Raw genomic sequence first — 20,538 nt, 5'->3', positions numbered from 1 at the left:
GATTTCTGGATTAGGCTTAACAAAGCTGCAGAGGCAGCCGAACAGTACCTTGTGAGTGAGGCAGGACCTTACCCAATCAGTGCTCAGAATTGGCAGTCATGTTTGTACGCAACTGTCCTGATAAAGAGTTGGCCCAAGTGTTCAAGAGCAAACCCATTCGTGACTGGACAGCCAGTGAGGTACAGGATCGGTTGGATGAACTGTTAAGGGAACGTAAAGCATGTAGAACACAACTTTCACAGCAGGTTGCTGCTGTTTTTGACTGCCCTCAGGAGGGAGTGGGTCCTGTGAAAAGACCTAATGTGTCATCTTTTTTCTCAATGTGGCCGTGAACCAGACCAGGCACCATCTGTATCTGAGGGTGGGACATTAAAGAAAGTTTTGACTTTGTTAGAGAAGGCTCTGGTCAGCAATACTCAGCAATACTCAGTCTGTGAGTGGCACAGTGGTCTAAGGCACTACATCGCAGTGCTAGCTGTGCCACTAGAGATCCTGGTTTGAATCCAGGCTCTGTCGTAGCCGGCCGCGACCGGGAGACCCATGGGCGGCACACAATTGGACCAGCGTCGCCTAGGGTAGTGGAGGGAATGGCCGGCTCAGTTCGTAGAGCATGGTGTTTGCAACGCCAGGGTTGTGGGTTCGATTCCCACGGGGGTATGAAAAAAAAAAGTAACGTATGCACTAACTGTAAGTCGCTCTGGATAAGAGCGTCTGCTAAATGACTTAAACATGTTAAATGTAGAGGGCCCCGTAAACAGTTCCACAAACTTCAGCATGAGTGCGCTGACTGTGGAAGCACTAATCACTGGACCAAAGCTCAGTGTCAGATGCACCAGCTGTGCGTCAAGTGCTTTTCTCCGGGCCACATGAGCTTTGACTGTAGTGAGGCTGGGCAGCGACAGAACCCTGGATGTGGACAGACTGGCAGGTCTCAGGAAAACTAGAAAGCCTCCGTTCTGAGGAGGGCAATGTGGGGCATTCTTATTTTTCCTCCACTGATGATGATATCCAATCTGTTTATTCTTACTTTTGTGAGTCAGTACCCAAGAACAACACAGTCATTTTTCAGAACACAATGAGAATTACTCAGAATGACAGTTTGTTTTACACCACTGTGCTAGTACAGGATAAAGTTGAGCTGAAGGGGATGTTAGATAGTGGGTCCATGGCTACTACTCTGCGCGCAGATATTGTACCTCGGTTGAGGGAGGCAGGAGTGGTAGAGGGGAACTTTCTAGCTCCTTCAGACATCATCCTGGTGGGTTGTGGTGGGAACAAACTAGCCCAGTGGGCATGTGTGACTTAAAAATTCAACTTTATGGCTTCTGTTATGTAGTCCCAGTGCTTATTGTTGATGGGCAGGTTGATGAACTCATTGTGGGAACTAATGTGTTGAAGTCTCTGATTAGACAGTGAGTTTCTATGTGCTCACGCAGGTGCCCGAGAGCTGTGGCTGCACCAAGGGCTAAGCTATTGTGTGTTGTCTCTTCGTGTACAGGTATGTCATTTATTTTGTCAGAATTATGTTGTATATCATTTTACTTGTATTGTATAGTGTGTTGTTAGGCACTGAATGTGTCCCCTGTCGGTCTGTCCCCCTGTCGGTCTGTCACCTGTTTTTCTGTCTGTGTCCCAGGAGCCAGAGTAAATGCCAAAGACAACAAGTGGCTCACTCCTCTGCACCGGGCCTTGGCTTCCTGCAGTGAGGTACGTGTAGTGATACTGTCAGCCCTCACACACACTCCTGTGCATATGTGTTTGACTGTTAAGTGTGTTGTGATTTTTAAATGCACTTTAAACAAAGTTGAACATGATTTGAACTGTGTTCCTGTAGGAGGCTGTCCAGGTGTTATTGAAACACTCTACTGACGTGAACGCCAGGGACAAGAACTGGCAAACGCCGCTCCACATCGCTGCGGCCAATAAGGCAGTCCGCTGTGCCGAGGCCCTGGTCCCTCTCCTCAGCAACGTGAACGTGTCAGACCGGGCCGGGCGCACGGCGCTGCACCATGCAGCCTTCAGTGGACACCAGGAGGTTAGCAATTAGCATGGACATGATTACACACTGTAGTCTACACTTTATACCTGCCCTATCCCCACGTTGAGCTTACTGTGCATCCGATTACTTACAATGGTTGTATGTAGGGCTGTGACGGTAATTGGATAACCGTGACATTGACGGTTTTGGATGAAGAACACCATGAAAATAAAATTACCGTCAAAACCAAAAAAGAAGTATGATTTTCTCTCCATAAAATGTTTTATCACCTTTATTTTAATGTAGATATACTTTATCCATAGCGGGAGTGTTAACTATTGATTATATGGTATTGTTTTGCTGACTTAGTTGGAGGAGATATAGACAGTTTAATAGATGGACTATCTTTTGATGCACCGCAATCACCAAATCTGCTCTATGCGCGAATAGGAGAGAATCTTTGAAGGTCAATTCAGGTTAATTGAAGAGGGGGGGGTGAGGTGAAAAGTGGGGACCGGGGGTAACTATAGTACCTCTAGATCTATAGCCTACAGGCTGGGGGTGGGTGGGTAGCCTCTGACCTCTGACCTTCACCTCTGACCTTTTTCATTGTTACAGTAGATCAGAGGAGTGAGGTGAAAAAGATGGCTCTCATTGCAAAAAAAACCCATAACAACCTGTTTGGGCACATTTCAGTTTCACACCTAACGACGATGGAGAACCAGATGACTTGGCCAGCCTGTTTGCAGAATATGCGCAAAACCCATAGGCTACCTACTAAGAATTCCAGCACCACAAACGGGACACCGATAAGTGGCGAGCACTGCCAGACACTGGAACTCGTTATTTAGTCATAGGAATGGTGCCTTTACGAACGGTGGAGAAACCCGCCTTCAAATAAATGCTCTGGAAATTTGACAGACTATACGAGTTACCGGGGAGAAAGTATTTGTCTCAAACAGCGGTCCCTACCTTGTTCAACAAGGTGAAGGGGGAGGTTCAGGCAGAGCTAAAGGACGTAGATTTGTTTATTTTTGCACTGAATATGGACATGTGGTCAAGTGTAAATATGACTCCTTACATGAACCTAACAGTGCACTATCTGACGAAAGACTGGACACTGAAATCCAACTGTTTGGAAACAACCTACATTCCGGAATTCCTTGACTGGGCCCTTGACGAAAATCTAATGTCCTGTATCGCCACAGACAACAGGGCCAACATTGTGGCTGAAGTGAGGCAACTGAACTGGCCTTGGCTAAATTGCTTTGGCCACAATCTCCATCTCGCTGTCACCATCAATGTGAAGCCAGAGCACAGGCCGTGTTCTAGGCCTATGTAGAACTCTGGTGGGCACTTTTTAGCAGAGCTGGCGATTTAAAAGAGGGACCTAGTAAGGCCCAGACCGAGCTGAACCTCCCAATTCACAACCTCATTCTTGTGAGAAATGAAGTTTTAATAACTAAGCTGTAATAACCATTTATAGGCTATTCAATGTTAAAAGAATAAGCTATGCAAAATTATTGTTCATGAATAATTGTAATTCAGATGCCCGAGCAAATAAACAAACAAAATAGGCTAGTTTCCTTGAATCACTTAATGTTGCATTACCATAGGCCCATTGTTTTATTTAGCCAATCATACTCTAATTAAACCACTGATTATAATGAGTTAATAATGAGAATATAGAACATATTCTGGGAATCCTACATGTTACGTGTGTATACTATACCAGAAAGCATGATCATTAGCTTCTTCTGGATTGTTTTAAATCGCGTAGCCTGTCGGAAGGCAGCGGGTGCGGCGAATAGGCTTCCAAATAGATGACTGTTGAGTTGTGAATGTCAGTGAAAGAGAGGCTCAACCAGGCATATCGCAATTTTTCAAAATACAATGGAGGGAAAACAGTTTGGAAAGCAATTGGCTTATTGCTTCAAAGAGAAGAAGATGAAAATACTAATGTCTTTTTAATGATCAAAATCCTCAACTTAATTGAGGGAACAGTATTATTGGCATCGGCTATATCCCCGGTGAGTGTGCATATTCACTGTCTTTATCACTGGGTCAGTGCCACTTGAAAGTCGTGTTGAAAAAGATTCTGCTAATCTCTCTAGTCATATAAAGTGTAGTAGAATTGCGTGATTTTAAAATAATAAAAGGCCACATTTTTCCAGTGAAAAGAAACCTACTCCACCACCCGCTGCATTGAACAGCCTGTGATTGAGTTATATTATTAGCCTAAATTATGACTATCCAATTTACTAATCACATTAGGAATAGTCAGCTATTTTACATAAGTTCCGAGCTGGTCATGGGTGCACTTCAGCCACGCTCAAGGTCCTAAACGATATTATAACCGCAATTGATAATAGACAGTACTGTGCAGCCGTCTTCATCGACCTGGCCAAGGCTTTCGACTCTGTCAACCACCGCATTCTTATTGGCAGACTAAATAGCCTTGGTTTCTCAAATGACTGCCTCGCCTGGTTCACCAACTACTTCTCAGATAGAGTTCAGTGTGTCAAATCGGAGGGCCTGTTGTCTGGACCTATGGCAGTCTCTATGGGGGTGCCACAGGGTTCAATTCTTGGGCCGACACTTTTCTCCGTGTATATCAATGATGTCGCTCTTGCTGCTGGTGACTCTCAGATCCACCTCTACGCAGACGACACCATTTTGTATACATCTGGCCCTTCATTGGACACTGTGTTAACAAACCTCCAAACGAGCTTCAATGCCATACAACACTCCTTCAGTAGCCTCCAACTGCTCTTAAACACTAGTAAAACTAAATGTATGCTTTTCAATCGAACGCTGCTGGCACCCGCCCACCCGACTAGAATCACCACTCTCGACGGGTCTGACCTAGAGTATGTGGACAACTACAAATACCTAGGTGTCTGGTTAGACTGTAAACTCTCCTTCCAGACTCACATAAAGAATCTCCAATCCAAAGTTAAATCTAGAATCGGCTTCCTATTTCGCAAACAAAGCCTCCTTCACTCATGCTGCCAAACATGCCCTCGTAAAACTGACTATCCTACCGATCCTTGACTTCGGCGATGTCATTTACAAAATAGCCTCCAACACTCTACTCAGCAAACTGGATGTAGTCTATCACAGTGCCATCCGTTTTGTCTCCAAAGCCCCATACACTACCCACCACTGTGACCTGTACGCTCTTGTTGGCTGGTCCTCACTACATGTTCGTCGTCAAACCCACTGGCTCCAGGCCATCTATAAATCACTGCTAGGCAAATCCCCGCCTTATCTTAGCTCATTGGTCACCATAGCAGCACCCACCCGTAGTCTGCGCTCCAGCAGGTATATCTCACTGGTCATTCCCAAAGCCAACACCTCCTTTGGCCGCCATTCCTTCCAGTTCTCTGCTGCCAATGACTGGAACGAATTGCAAAAATCTCTGAAGCTGGAGACTCTTATCTCCCTCAATAACTTTAAGCATCAGTTGTCAGAGCACCTTACCGATCACTGCACCTGTACACAGCCCATCTGAAATTAGCCCACCCAACTACCTCATCCCTATATTGTTATTTATTTTGCTCTTTTGCACCCCGGTATCTCTATTTGCACATAATCTCTTGCACATCTAGCATTCCAGTGATTAATACTATTGTAATTATTCTGCACTATAGCCTATTTATTGCCTTACCTCCATAACTTGCTACATTTGCACACACTGTATATATATTTTCTGTTGTATTTTTGACTTTATGTTTTTTTACCCCAAATGTAACTCTGTGTTGTTTTTATCGCACTGCTTTGCTTTATCTTGGCCAGGTCGCAGTTGTAAATGAGAACTTGTTCTCAACTGGCTTACCTGGTTAAATAAAGGTGAACAATTTTTTTTTTTTTTTATAAGTTTGCAAATGTGATGATGCATGGAATGCTTGATATTTTTCATGGAGAAAATTAGCTTCCCCAAACTTGAGAGCAAGACTGGCCTAAACGCGCTAATGTTTTCCTTTGCTAATGTCCGTCCCGCCCCCTGTCAGCTGTCAGTTTTGTCGATGACCACGTACATAAGACACGCCAATCACCGACACCTGAAGTTCCATGACCATCACAGCCCTAGTTGTATGCTTGAGTTTGTTCAGAGGAGGCTTTGAATAAAATCCGATCTGAGTGTGAAATGCCTTACTGAGGGTAAATGGAAGCTCCTCTTGTGCCCGGCTCAGCCTTATACAGTTTAAGGTACTTTACCGTATCCATTTCAGTAAGGCCAGATTGTCCAAATTCTACCCAAATATTGATGGTACATGTGACAGGTGTAAAAGCTCCTTGGCGGACTTGACCCACATGTTCTGGTCCTGTCCCCGTCTGGCAGATTATTTGTCCACTATTTAAAACCCTTTCTGAAGCATTTGATATAAAGTTGCAGCCTAGTGCAGAAATTGCTATTTTTGGAGTACCAAACAACAATCCTTCTCTGACCAATAGACAGCTAGATGCCATTGCCTTTGCCTCCATGTTAGCCCGCAGAAGGATTTTATTGGATTGGAAATCTATCAATCCTCCCTTAGCCTCTCTTTGGCTCAAAGATCTGAAGCTGTTCCTAAAATGAGAAAAAATGAAGTTACCATTCGAGGGTCAACCAACTCATTTTATTCCTCCTGGGACCCGATGATATCCTATTTTGAACAGCTCCAAACACTTCCTCCAGATTAGTACTCTTGGCCCCACCTTGAGATTACTGCTATATAGGCCTATAAAATCACTTAATCACCTGAAATTGTTAGGCTATTACATTTTTGCTTGAAGTAACGTTGTTGTATACTTTTGTTTTGTTTTCTGACATGTAACTCAATTACTTTCCCTTTCTTTTTAAATGTGTTTGGAGGCATTCTGGGGGGAGGGGGGAGGTCAAAGGGGGACTAAAAGGGGAGAAATGTACCATGTCTTTACATGTTATCTTTCATTCATTGTGAATACAAAATATATAATTTTAAAGGGAAGGCTTTGAAGCCAGATTTAGCGGATTTTGCTGTTTAGTTTTCCTCAACCTGTGTTTTGTTTCTCTCTCCTCTCCCTGTTAGATGGTGAGGCTGCTTCTCTCCAGAGGAGCCAACATTAATGCCTTTGACAAGAAGGATCGCCGAGCAATCCACTGGGCTGCTTACATGGGTGATGAGTTTACCACATCATTTACATTCTGACTAATGTCCTTTATACCAATGAATGAATGAATGAATGGACTGTGTGTTAGTCTCACAGCTCAGCTGTATGAGCCACGTCTAGTGTGTTATTATGTCAGAATCATGTACTAAGTAGGTTGATTAGATGTTTTCAGTTGTACTAACATGATGTAGGTGTTGCTTATGGTGCTGTGTACCACTGTAAACTAATCTATCTCTCCCTCTCTCTGCCTATCTCTCTGTGTTTGTATCTCTGTTTCTCTCTTAACCCCCCTTACTATCTCCCTCCTCTCTCTCTCTCTCTCTCTCTCTCTCTCTCTCTCTCTCTCTCTCTCTCTCTCTCTCTCTCTCTCTCTCTCTCTCTCTATTTATCCCTCCCCTTCTCTCTCTACCATAGGGCACATTGAGGTGGTGAAACTGCTGGCCTCTCATGGATCAGAGGTGTCCTGTAAAAACAAGAAGGCCTACACCCCTCTCCACTCTGCAGCCTCCAGTGGAATGATCAGTGTGGTCAAGTACCTCCTGGACCTTGGTGTGGATGTGAGTCAACACGCATTCAAATGTGTAGGGGGTTTTTCATAATAGTAATGAAGAGAGAGAGGTTAGAGCCAGTGATTTGGACCAGGGGGTTTTCATAACCAAGTAATGAAGAGAGAGAGGTTGGACCAGGGGGGTTTTCAGAACCAAGTAATGAAGAGAGAGAGGTTGGACCAGGGGGTTTTCATAACCAAGTAATGAAGAGAGAGAGGTTGGACCAGGGGGTTTTTCATAACCAAGTAATGAAGAGAGAGAGGTTGGACCAGGGGGTTTTTCATAACCAAGTAATGAAGAGAGAGAGGTTGGACCAGGGGGTTTTTCAGAACCAAGTAATGAAGAGAGAGAGGTTGGACCAGGGGGTTTTTCATAACCAAGTAATGAAGAGAGAGAGGTTGGACCAGGGGGTTTTTCATAACCAAGTAATGAAGAGAGAGAGGTTGGACCAGGGGGTTTTCATAACCAAGTAATGAAGAGAGAGAGGTTGGACCAGGGGGTTTTTCATAACCAAGTAATGAAGAGAGAGAGGTTGGACCAAGGGGGTTTTCATAACCAAGTAATGAAGAGAGAGAGGTTGGACCAGGGGGTTTTTCATAACCAAGTAATGAAGAGAGAGAGGTTGGACCAGGGGGTTTTCAGAACCAAGTAATGAAGAGAGAGAGGTTGGACCAGGGGGTTTTCAGAACCAAGTAATGAAGAGAGAGAGGTTGGACCAAGGGGGTTTTCATAACCAAGTAATGAAGAGAGAGAGGTTGGACCAGGGGGTTTTCATAACCAAGTAATGAAGAGAGAGAGGTTGGACCAGGGGGTTTTTCATAACCAAGTAATGAAGAGAGAGAGGTTGGACCAGGGGGTTTTTCAGAACCAAGTAATGAAGAGAGAGAGGTTGGACCAGGGGGTTTTTCATAACCAAGTAATGAAGAGAGAGAGGTTGGACCAGGGGGTTTTCATAACCAAGTAATGAAGAGAGAGAGGTTGGACCAGGGGGTTTTTCATAACCAAGTAATGAAGAGAGAGAGGTTGGACCAGGGGGTTTTTCATAACCAAGTAATGAAGAGAGAGAGGTTGGACCAGGGGGTTTTTCAGAACCAAGTAATGAAGAGAGAGAGGTTGGACCAGGGGGTTTTCATAACCAAGTAATGAAGAGAGAGAGGTTGGACCAGGGGGTTTTTCATAACCAAGTAATGAAGAGAGAGAGGTTGGACCAGGGGGTTTTTCATAACCAAGTAATGAAGAGAGAGAGGTTGGACCAGGGGGTTTTTCATAACCAAGTAATGAAGAGAGAGAGGTTGGACCAGGGGGTTTTCATAACCAAGTAATGAAGAGAGAGAGGTTGGACCAGGGGGTTTTTCATAACCAAGTAATGAAGAGAGAGAGGTTGGACCAGGGGGTTTTTCATAACCAAGTAATGAAGAGAGAGAGGTTGGACCAGGGGGTTTTTCATAACCAAGTAATGAAGAGAGAGAGGTTGGACCAGGGGGTTTTTCATAACCAAGTAATGAAGAGAGAGAGGTTGGACCAGGGGGTTTTCATAACCAAGTAATGAAGAGAGAGAGGTTGGACCAGGGGGTTTTTCATAACCAAGTAATGAAGAGAGAGAGGTTGGACCAGGGGGTTTTTCATAACCAAGTAATGAAGAGAGAGAGGTTGGACCAGGGGGTTTTTCATAACCAAGTAATGAAGAGAGAGAGGTTGGACCAGGGGGTTTTCATAACCAAGTAATGAAGAGAGAGAGGTTGGACCAGGGGGTTTTCATAACCAAGTAATGAAGAGAGAGAGGTTGGACCAGGGGGTTTTCATAACCAAGTAATGAAGAGAGAGAGGTTGGACCAGGGGGGTTTTCATAACCAAGTAATGAAGAGAGAGAGGTTGGACCAGGGGGTTTTCAGAACCAAGTAATGAAGAGAGAGAGGTTGGACCAGGGGGTTTTTCATAACCAAGTAATGAAGAGAGAGAGGTTGGACCAGGGGGTTTTCATAACCAAGTAATGAAGAGAGAGAGGTTGGACCAGGGGGTTTTCAGAACCAAGTAATGAAGAGAGAGAGGTTGGACCAGGGGGTTTTCATAACCAAGTAATGAAGAGAGAGAGGTTGGACCAGGGGGTTTTCAGAACCAAGTAATGAAGAGAGAGAGGTTGGACCAGGGGGTTTTCATAACCAAGTAATGAAGAGAGAGAGGTTGGACCAGGGGGTTTTTCATAACCAAGTAATGAAGAGAGAGAGGTTGGACCAGGGGGTTTTCAGAACCAAGTAATGAAGAGAGAGAGGTTGGACCAGGGGGTTTTCAGAACCAAGTGACCTGATCAGGAATGTATTGTTTTGTTCCCCCCCCTCTCTCTCTCTCTCCACTCTTTTCCCTCCCTTGCTCCCTCCAGATAAATTAGCCCAATGGGTACGGTAACACCCCCCTCCACGTGGCATGCTACAACGGGCAGGATGTGGTGGTGAATGAGCTGATCGAGTGTGGCGCCAACGTGAACCAGGTGTACGAGAAGGGTTTCGCCCCACTCCACTTCACGGCCGCCTCGCGCCATGGGGCGCTCTGCCTGGAGCTGCTGGTGGGCAACGGGGCCCTCGTCAACATCAAGGTGAGGAGACCGGATGACCAACACTGTGTCTGAACTAAATAACACCCTATTCCCTATGTAGTGCACTACTTTTGACCAGGGGCCCATAGAGCAAGGAGCCGTGATGACACTGCCTGTGTCCCAAATGGCACCCTGTTCCCTTTTATAAGTACACTACTTTGGTTCAAAAAGTAGTGTACTTATAAATAGGGTGCCATTTGGGACGCACACACTGACGCAGCACATGGCTTAGTATTTGGCCCTGGTCTACATTCAAATACCAATGGAATAGGCCTAACAATGCAAACTAAATGCCATCAAGCGCTCCTCCAATACGTGTTTGATTTTGCCTGTGGTCAGCAGCACAGACTGCCGTGTGAACCATCTTTGTCTTTCTATCTGCAGAGTAAAGATGGAAAGACCCCCCTCCACATGACGGCCATCCACGGACGCTTCTCCAGATCTCAAGCCATCATCCAGAATGGTGAGTCGCTGTGAATGCTCTCAACTGAATATATATGAACCAGTAGGCTCTTCAGCATTGTCTTTTGTCTTCAAACCATGATTCACTGGCACAGAGCAATGTTACTTGCAATGTGGTTGAACATGAAGCTTCATGAGGCCTCTAGGGTCAAGTGGTTGACGTGTGTGTGTGTCTGTGTGTGTGTATGTGTGTGTGTGTGTGTGTGTGTGTCTGTGTGTGTCTGTGTGTGTCTGTGTGTGTGTGTGTGTGTGTTCTGTAGGTGCTGAGATCGACTGTGAAGAAAAGAATGGAAACACACCTCTGCACATCTCTGCTCGCTACGGCCATGAGTTACTCATCAATACACTCATCACGAACGGAGCTGACACAGCCAAGTGAGAACACACACAGTTTCCAGCAAAAATGCAACATGCATCTGCAATTCTGTCATTGACCGAATTCCCGCTTGGAGACTATGCTCAACACATTGTGGTGTGTGGGGGGTTGATAGACAGGGCATTGCAGCATGCTGATGTGTTGATCTGCTGTGGGGTTTAATGAGGACTGTGATGTGGTGCTGTTTCCAATCTTAGCTGAATCAACTGTAAGTCGCTCTGGATAAGAGTGTCTGCTTAAAGTCTAAAATGTAAAAATGTGTTGCAGGCGAGGCGTCCATGGGATGTTCCGCCTCCACCTGTCTGCTCTCAGTGGGTTCTCTGACTGCTGTCGGAAGCTCCTCTCATCAGGCTTTGATATAGACACCCCTGACGACTTTGGAAGGACCTGTTTACATGCTGCAGCAGCTGTTGGGTGAGTGGACTGGTCCAGGCTTTACACCAAGGAATATTTAGTTCATGAACTGGAAAGCCACCAGAAAGAACAAACACATATTCACACTCTTACATTTCACATTGTTTAGCAGTATAAAAAAATCGTATAGATCATTAGTGCGGTATCATTTCTGTATAATGTGGTTCCATGCCATGGTGGTATTGACTTGCGCTCTGGTCTAAATTGTCTTTATATCTTCTTGAAAGAGAAGAGAAACCTGCAAACTGTTCTTGCTAGTATAACTTTTTATTATTGCTTTTATTAGCATTATAAAAACAGTGATACTAGCAAGAGCAGTGTACGGGTTTCTCTTTTCTTTAAGGTTCTCATTGTTACCATCCACCTGATAGCTCAGATGTGAAAGGGCCTTTCTGAACTTGATATCTTGTTACCATCCACCTGATAGCTCAGATGTACGAGAGCCTTTCTGAACTTGATATCTTGTTACCATTCACCTGATAGCTCAGATGTACGAGGGCCTTTCTGAACTTGATATCTTGTTACCAGGAACCTGGACTGTCTGAATCTGCTGCTCAACACAGGGGCAGACTTCAACAGAAAGGACAGCTTCGGAAGGTCTGTCTGTGGCATCAAATAACTTTCATATGTGATCTTTATGATAATGGGGAATATAGTATAGGGGCATATAGGAATTATTAGGGGAAATATTGGGCGGCAGGTAGCCTAGCGGTTAAGAGCGTTGGGTCAGTAACCGAAAGGTTGCTGGTTCAAATCCCCTAGCTGACTAGGTGAAAAATGTGTCTATGTGCACTGCAGCAAGGCACTTAACGCTAATTGCTCCTGTAAGTCGCACTGGATAAGAGTGTCTGCTAAATGACGTAAATGTAAAATGTAAATGTTTTACAGCTCCAATAAGCTGTTTCTGTTGTTGATGTTGAATGGTTTCTGTGCGTTCTTCTAGGAGTCCTCTGCATTATGCGGCAGCCAATTGTAACTACCAGTGTCTGTTTGCCTTGGTGGGGTCTGGGGCCAGTGTGAACGATCTGGATAAAAGGGGGTTGCACCCCGCTCCACTACGCTGCTGCCTCCGACACAGACGGAAAGTACGTCTCACACCTCTCTTACTGTTGTGTGTGTTGTGGTGCCATGACCTTTCACATTTCACTGTAGTCTGGAGAGTATGTTGTGGTGCCATGACCTTTCACATTTCACTGTAGTCTGGAGAGTATGTTGTGGTGCCATGACCTTTCACATTTCACTGTAGTCTGGAGAGTATGTTGTGGTGCCATGACCTTTCACATTTCACTGTAGTCTAGAGTATGTTGTTGGCCGTGTTTGAATACATACTAGTGTTAAATCTGCAGTGTGAAAGCTTGGCCACGTCTCCTTTGGGAAAGTGTCTCTGCTTGCTTATCTGTCTGTCTTGATGTTGGTATAATGATTAGTGAACTCTTGACCTCTGACCTCTAGGTGTCTGGAATATTTGCTGCGAAACGACGCTAACCCAGGGATCAGGGACAATCAGGGCTACAACGCAGTCCATTACGCGTCTGCGTACGGACACCGCCTCTGTCTGGAGCTGGTGAGTCAGAACCACAGGGGACTAGACGCCCTGCATTCACAGACCATTTTGTCTGCGTCCCAAATGGATGTAGGGCCCATAGGGCTCTGGTCAAAAGTAATGCACTATATAGGGAATAGGGTGCCATTTGGGACAGACGTTGATATTCAGTAGGTTTTAAGGTGTGGTTGCATGTTTGTCGTGGCCGCATCGTCACTCTTGATGTTCTTTTTCCAGATTGCAAGTGAAACACCTTTAGATGTGGTAAGTACCAGTTGGTTACTTTTCCTCACACTAGCTTGTTTAAGATACGAATGCAACACCCCAGTATGTCTGCAGGGGCTGGTCACTGAGATTTACAACATGAAACATGCTACTAGACTAACCTTCAAAGTAAATATGTTACAAGTCTAAACTGGCCCGTCCTTGTCTTTCCCCAGCTAATGGAAACCTCAGGGACAGACATCCTGAACGACTCTGATGTCAGAGCTCCCATCAGCCCCCTACACTTAGCTGTGAGTAAAGCCTACCTGCTCCTGTAGGGGTCTCGCCACATGACAAATGGCACCCTATTCCCTATTTAGTGCACTACTTTTGACCAGAACCTTATGGGCCCAGATCAAAAGTACTGCACTACATGGGAAATAGGGTGCTATCTGGGATGCAGGCATGGTGTTGTTTTTCCACGAAAAGTTGATTGTCCAGACACTCACACACCATGTTCCTATCTGTTCCTGATTAGTGTAAAATACATGCATATTTTGACACGGTGATGATGAGGATGATTTCCTTATTTTGCCATTTGAGTTAATCAACCTCCAACAGAGGAGTAGTAGTGTGTTTGTTTCTAAATCTCACGCTTGGCAGGGACCTTCGATGTTGATGCTGGGCGGGAGAAAAAATGGGCACCCGATTTGAGAGACACTGGTCTACTTTAGAGGTCTAGGACTGTTTCTGTTCAGGCATACCACTGGTCTACTATAGGACATTGAATATATTAAGAGTGTATATCTGTTCAGGCGCACCACTGGTCTACTATAGGACATTGATTATATTAGGAGTGTATTTCTGTTCAGGCATACCACTGGTCTACTATAGGACATTGATTATATTAGGAGTGTATATCTGTTCTGGCATACCACTGGTCTACTATAGGACATTGATTATATTAGGAGTGTATATCTGTTCTGGCATACCACTGGTCTACTATAGGACATTGATTATATTAGGAGTGTATATCTGTTCAGGCATACCACTGGACTTTGCTTCAGACTGTGTGTTTGTTTCCATTCAGGCGTACCACGGCCACCACCATGCTATGGAGGTCCTGGTTCAGTCTCTGCTGGATCTAGACGTGAGGAACAGCCAGGGGCGCACCCCTCTGGACCTGAATGCCTTTAAAGGCCATGTGGAGTGTGTTGACGTCCTCATCAACCAGGGAGCCTCCATCCTGGTTAAAGACTTCACCCTGAAGAGGACCCCCATCCACGCTGCAGGTACGCATAGGATATCACGTAAGACCTAGAGATTCTGTAATTCAAAAGTTTTCCTTACCAAGATGGACATTTGTTTGGTCATGTTGCTAGGACGCCAATGTCCACTCTAGGGATATTATATAGCATAGTGTGAAAATGCCCACTACACACTGATCTAAGGTCATTTTTTGTCATTATTGCTGAGGATCTGGGGAGGGTAAGCTGATCCTAGATCAGTGCACAGGGGGACTTCTATCCAGAGCCAGGTACACAGCTAGCAGGTGACAGGCTTCGAGGGCCTCAGTCCCAAAATGTTTTATTATCTGCTGTGTTAACATCATGAGGATGTCATCTACCAATACCACTGTTCTAGAAATCTGTCTGTTCATGTGAAGGTAATAGTCGTCCAGCAATCAGCTCATATCCTCTCTGTTTAGCCTCCTCTAGCTACCAACGGTCAATCATCTCACATTCTTATATCCTCTCTGTTTATCCTCCTCTAGCTACCAATGGTCAATCATCTCACATTCTTATATCCTCTCTGTTTATCCTCCTCTAGCTACCAACGGTCATTCGGAGTGTTTGCGTTTGCTGATTGGAAATGCTGACCTCCAGAGTCCAGTGGACGTTCAAGACGGGAATGGACAGTAAGTCAATTGGGTTTTGGATACAATTCCTGAAATAAAGAGATTTTGACACTAGTTCTACGTCCCAAATGGCACCCTATGCCCTACTTGGTGCACTACTTTAAACCAGAACCCTATGGGCTCGGGTCAAAAGTAGTGTACCATATAGGGAATAGGTTGCCATTTGGGACTCAGCCTGGTTATTACCAGTTTGTAATATGACCTTGTTGTCTTGTGTATCAGAACCCCTCTGATGCTGTCGGTGCTGAGCGGACACACAGACTGTGTGTACTCACTGCTCAACAAGGGAGCCAGCGTAGAAGCCAAAGACAAGTGGGGCAGAACAGCGCTACACAGAGGGGTGAGGAGGAGAGCTGGCTGTATACGCTCACACACAGAAAGAGACGGGGAGGCTCAAATATACATATTATCTTCAGAAAAGTAGTTGTCCATGGGTAGTGGTGTATTCATCCCTGTAGGGGGACCTGTCTCCAGACATCATTTGTAATAATTGATGATTCATTATTATATCATTGATTATTAGTTATTCAAATCCATTCTTGTCTCCCCGCCCTTCCTCCCAGGCGTTGACGGGTCATGAGGAGTGTGTGGAGGCCCTGCTGCAGCACAGCGCCAGCTTCCTGGTTCGGGACTGTAAGGGGCGGACCCCTGTCCACCTGGTGGCGGCATCCGGACACATCGGGGTGCTGGGGGCTCCTACACGCCGCCCAGTCAGTGGAGACCCTCCCCGTCATCACAGACAACCAGGGCTACACGCCACTACACTGGGCCTGCTACAACGGTACGTACTGGACTAACGGAACACTAGATCTTTTCTGATTTTCTCTCTTCAGCACCGTAAACATGTCCCTGAATTAGGCAGGCCATACAACTAGGGGTGTAACGATTCGATTTGTATCACGATTCGTGGTTGTCGATACGATTCAAGGACGATATTGGTTCATTTAGAACGATACGATCCGAAACGATTCAGTGACTTGAAATCGATTCAGTAACCTTTTAGCCAAAAATTCAACCAGTGTGACTGAAATAAATACCTGGATACTGGACAGTGCAGGTGAAGTTTCCTAGATTCCTGTTTCTTGTAAGGACCGCAATGGTGGCTTGATAATTTCTCGCTCGTCGGCTTCTCCTCTGTCGTCCGCCATGCTATGTTTTGTTGTCTTTGCGCCTTTGCGCTGCTGCTGGCGTGGGGCGATGACGTCACGGATAGGCAGACTGAATCGAGTAATGTTTAAAGCCTTTATCATTAAAAGTGCTAAGAAAAAACATCCATATAAAGTCTGACGTGCTTAAATCCAATGGGTTATTTCCTAGTATCGATACAATCGATTTATTACATTTTAAAACGATGTTAGAGTGATATATGTTGTCCAAAAGGCCAACTCGCCGAGCACAGATCGATGTAGTTGGATCATAGGAATATAAATCGATACATCGATGTAGTAGATGGATCGTTACACCCCTACATACAACGGTACGTACTGACTAACTGGACTGTAGCTCTGTTCTCTCCTCCATGAAGTGTACACTCATTCACTCCCTCTTGTGGCTTGAAAAGCATTCGATTGGTGTGGACGGAGCCATGTGGGGGAATGAACAAGACTACAACAGAATTAGGGGTTATGACTCTCAGTGGAGGACCTTACACTGAAACAGGACTTTGTCAGGGATTGACATAGCATATGTTGTAGCTAAAACATATTTTGTGACTTCACCATTGTCAGATGTGTAGCTTTCTCTGAGAGTATTGTTGTGGTCTGCAGCGACGTCATCTTTTTCCGGTATGAATCAATCTTCCACTAGGCCATGACACGTGTGTAGAGGTGCTGCTGGAACAGGAGGTTTTCCACAAGACCGAGGGCAACTCGTTCAGCCCCCTCCACTGTGCTGTGATCAATGACAACGAGGGGGCTGCAGAGATGCTGATTGACACTCTGGGGCCGGCCATTGTCAACGCCACTGACACCAAGAACGGGTAACTACAGCACATGACAAAGTCCTTTTCTTCTGGAGAATAATGTTGTCTTGGGAATAAAATGACCTCTGGGGTTGGATGAGGGATTGTAGATTACTTTTAATACATCTATTAGTGATTTTATATTTCTATGGTATAAACAGGGTTAATTGAACAAACTTGTTTACAACAGTCCTACATGATATCGGTGAAATAAGTTTCCTCTCTCTCCAGGACCCCCCTGCATGCGGCGGCTTTCACGGACCACGTGGAGTGTCTTCAGCTGCTGCTAGGCCACAACGCCCAGGTCAACTCCCCCGATGCCTCCGGGAAGACCTCCCTCATGATGGCTGCTGAGAACGGACAAACCAACGCTGTCGGTACGCAGCCCCCTCTCCTCCGCTTTGCCTCGCCCAGCCGGCTTAAGTTCAACATGTCTGTTTTACATTTTAATAAGTCGCTTAATTTCCTAATTGAGTTTCTTTATGTTTCTCTGTCTGTGTCAGAGCTGTTGGTGAGCAGTGCCAAAGCAGAGCTCACCCTGCAGGATGCAGTCAAGAACACTGCTCTTCATCTGGCCTGCAGTAAGGTGAGCATCCCCACATGAAGATGACGTTCATCTGAACAGTTGGCTCTCTCTGGTTGAAATTTTGGTCTGACATGTTTGACTCTGGTTTTTAAAGGGGCATGAAACCAGTGCCTTGTTGATATTGGAGAAGATTACAGACAGGAACCTCATCAACTCGACTAACGCAGCCTTACAGACGTACGTATGGTTCAGCTGTATTAATTGGGCCAGAAGAATTAGAAGAAGTGCACTATATAGGGAATAGTCTGGCATTTGGGAGGTATCCTCATTTGCTGCTGGCTAATCTGACGGTACTTTCTCCTCAGGCCGTTACACGTTGCAGCCAGAAATGGTCTGACGGTGGTGGTTCAGGAGCTACTAGTGAAGGGTGCTAGCGTGCTAGCAGTCGATGAGAATGGTAAGATCCATAACGCTAACACCGTTTTCTTCTGTACTTCTCTTCTCAATGTGTCCACAAATGTTTCTCTCTAGTCCACTGCTTGGTTATTGTCTTAACTTTGTATCTCCTAGCCTGCTGTTATTTCATGTTTTTCACCAAAAGTGTTATAGTAAACGGTGATGCTCCTGAAGTGACCCTCTGCTGTTCTGTTTGAACCCCTCAGGTTACACGCCTGCCTTGGCCTGCGCCCCCAACAAAGACGTGGCGGACTGCCTGGCGCTGATCCTGGCCACCATGATGCCCGTGTCCCCCTGCAACCCGGCGCCCAGCCTGTCCTTCAGTGCCATTAACCACTACACCACCAGCCCCTCCAAGAGTGTGACCTTCGACAGCCTGCCCGTGCTGCGCAGCGAGCACAGCTCCTACTGCAGCTTCAACAACATCGGCCACCGCGACCACGATGGAGGCTTCTACAAGGATGAGGAACTCAACGACTCAGACTCAGAGACATACTGAGGGGGGGTGGTGGTCGCTGCCCAGGAGGGGAGCCAAGGGCAGGCGGATGGACAGTGAAGTGGGGCAGAGGCCACAAACAAATCCACACATACACACCGTGTCTTAAATCACCACAGCCAGCTTTGGGAGGGCACGAGCCGAGACAGTCCGCACAGGAGCCTTAAGAGTCCCGCAGTTGGAGAGAGAGAAATGGAGGGAGGGAGAGGGGGAGGCACAACAGGCTGGCTGGCCACACTCATCCTCTCGTACCACCAGGTGTCCTTCCAGCAGATACTGGACTTGGACCTGGAACTGCTGCTGCTATACCCCACCTTTACCTTTACCCACAAAGGTCCTAAACGGTAGAAACTGTCCAGCCAACAGACAGACGGACACCTTATGGCGGCAATAACCTGTAGTCCAAGGGGATAGTAGCACTTCACTGAGTGAAAAACAGACATGGACCAAAAGATGTGGAAGAAGCCTTTTCAAAACCTGTTTTGACAGTAGAAATGGGATTGAGCGTTTTGGGCTGAGAAAAAACATAAGGAGTGATGTTTCATTTAAGTTTTATGAGAGTGATGGTCATGTTTATCCGCACACTAAGACAGTCAGAACGCACCTAGCCTCTTGTCTGTAATCCATGTGGGAGGAGGGGAAATCATTTATTTTTTATGAACAAACATTTTAATAATATCATTCATGTCTTAAGCTCCTGACCCTCTGTGGGAACCAAAGAATCGTAGTATTTGCTCTCATGAGTAATTTCAAAGAATTTCCATCCCCAATGGCACCCTATTCCCTTTATAGTACACTACTTTTGACCAGGGCCATAGGGTTCTGGTCAAAAGTAGTGTACTCTATAAAGAATAGGGTGCCATTTAGATTTTGCATTTGTATGTGAGCGACAGGACTTTTTACATTTGCGTTATTAAACCTACCTGTCCTTTGCCCTCTAGAAAATATTTTAGAAAGTAAATTATTAATTCATGTATTCTTTCTTGTGATATTTATGTCATCATTTTGTGCCTTCTTTAGTTACTGAGGGGAGGTTAGGAGAGTAGGGGCAGCTGTATGAGCGAAAACAATGATGCACACTAAGTACTACAACGTTTGTGAAAAGCACTGATACTATTCCGAGGCATACGAGGGGGGAAAACATGCCTCCCTTGGAGAGGAGAAACACTGTAAACCAATGGTAGGACAGCAGCATTTAGATTTTCTTCTGTTGAAAAAAATATATATATATTATTTGTCTTGGTCTTATAATCAATGTATTTTGACAGGTTTTGCTTGCTTAACTTCTTCAAAAAAATGAAACCACTCAATCCTTTTATGTGATTGCTTGTTCAAACCCCCGTTTTTGTCTCTTTTTGAAAATAATTTTAACTGGAAATATGTACAATACATATGCTATGTTCGTCAAATCAGGATCAGGAGGTTCACAGGTTTTTTCGTGTCCTTTTTTTTCTTTTTTCTTTAAAAGGATGAAACTAGCATGTACATATGAAATAGTGACTGAATTCGAAACTCCCATGAATTCTTTCAGTATCTGAAGATTGCTGTACATTTTATGAGTAATAAAATGTTATGTTATTTAATAATGAACTATGGGTTATCTGTTTTATGTGACAACCGCAGTATCAATTTCTAGGTGACAGTGGTGCTAATCCCAAAAGAAAGGCTACATACAAAAAGGAACAAGAAGTCTATTGGCAAAGTGATGAATATTGCATGTACCTTGGCCTAACGGTGTGGGTTATGTATTTTATTTTTCATGGCGTCCTCAACATTACAGTTTTAAGGGCAACAATAGCCTACATTTGTTTACAACTCGCAGGATTTCCATACGTGAGCTTTCAACAACACAGAGTGTTGCATCAGCACGAGATCGAAAGTGCGTCAAATCTGTACAGCATTGTTACGTCATCACTGATAAACGTTGAAAC

The 20,538-nt window shown here is 45.1% G+C and overlaps 1 protein-coding gene across 1 annotated transcript; it reads left to right on the top strand.

Moving 5' to 3' along the window:
• The first annotated feature begins 1,461 nt into the window (after positions 1-1,461).
• LOC123481311 (serine/threonine-protein phosphatase 6 regulatory ankyrin repeat subunit A-like) lies at positions 1,462-19,733 on the top strand. Its single transcript, XM_045219825.1, is given in 26 exon segments — positions 1,462-1,498; positions 1,637-1,707; positions 1,835-2,035; positions 7,033-7,120; positions 7,529-7,671; positions 10,040-10,252; positions 10,637-10,715; positions 10,975-11,089; positions 11,358-11,504; positions 12,033-12,101; positions 12,448-12,541; positions 12,543-12,589; positions 12,957-13,068; positions 13,285-13,311; positions 13,488-13,562; positions 14,342-14,543; positions 15,082-15,169; positions 15,392-15,509; positions 15,733-15,860; positions 15,862-15,950; positions 16,976-17,147; positions 17,361-17,506; positions 17,633-17,715; positions 17,810-17,892; positions 18,021-18,112; positions 18,318-19,733. Coding segments are annotated over 23 exon segments (2,703 nt in total). The 5' UTR covers positions 1,462-1,498; positions 1,637-1,707; positions 1,835-2,035; the 3' UTR covers positions 18,611-19,733.
• The last annotated feature ends 805 nt before the right edge of the window (positions 19,734-20,538 follow it).

This window comes from Coregonus clupeaformis, unplaced genomic scaffold (genome assembly GCF_020615455.1).
Source record: "Coregonus clupeaformis isolate EN_2021a unplaced genomic scaffold, ASM2061545v1 scaf2789, whole genome shotgun sequence".
Taxonomy (NCBI): domain Eukaryota; kingdom Metazoa; phylum Chordata; class Actinopteri; order Salmoniformes; family Salmonidae; genus Coregonus; species Coregonus clupeaformis.
Note: the sequence above shows the minus strand (reverse complement) of the source record. Positions and strands in the feature narration are given on the sequence as shown.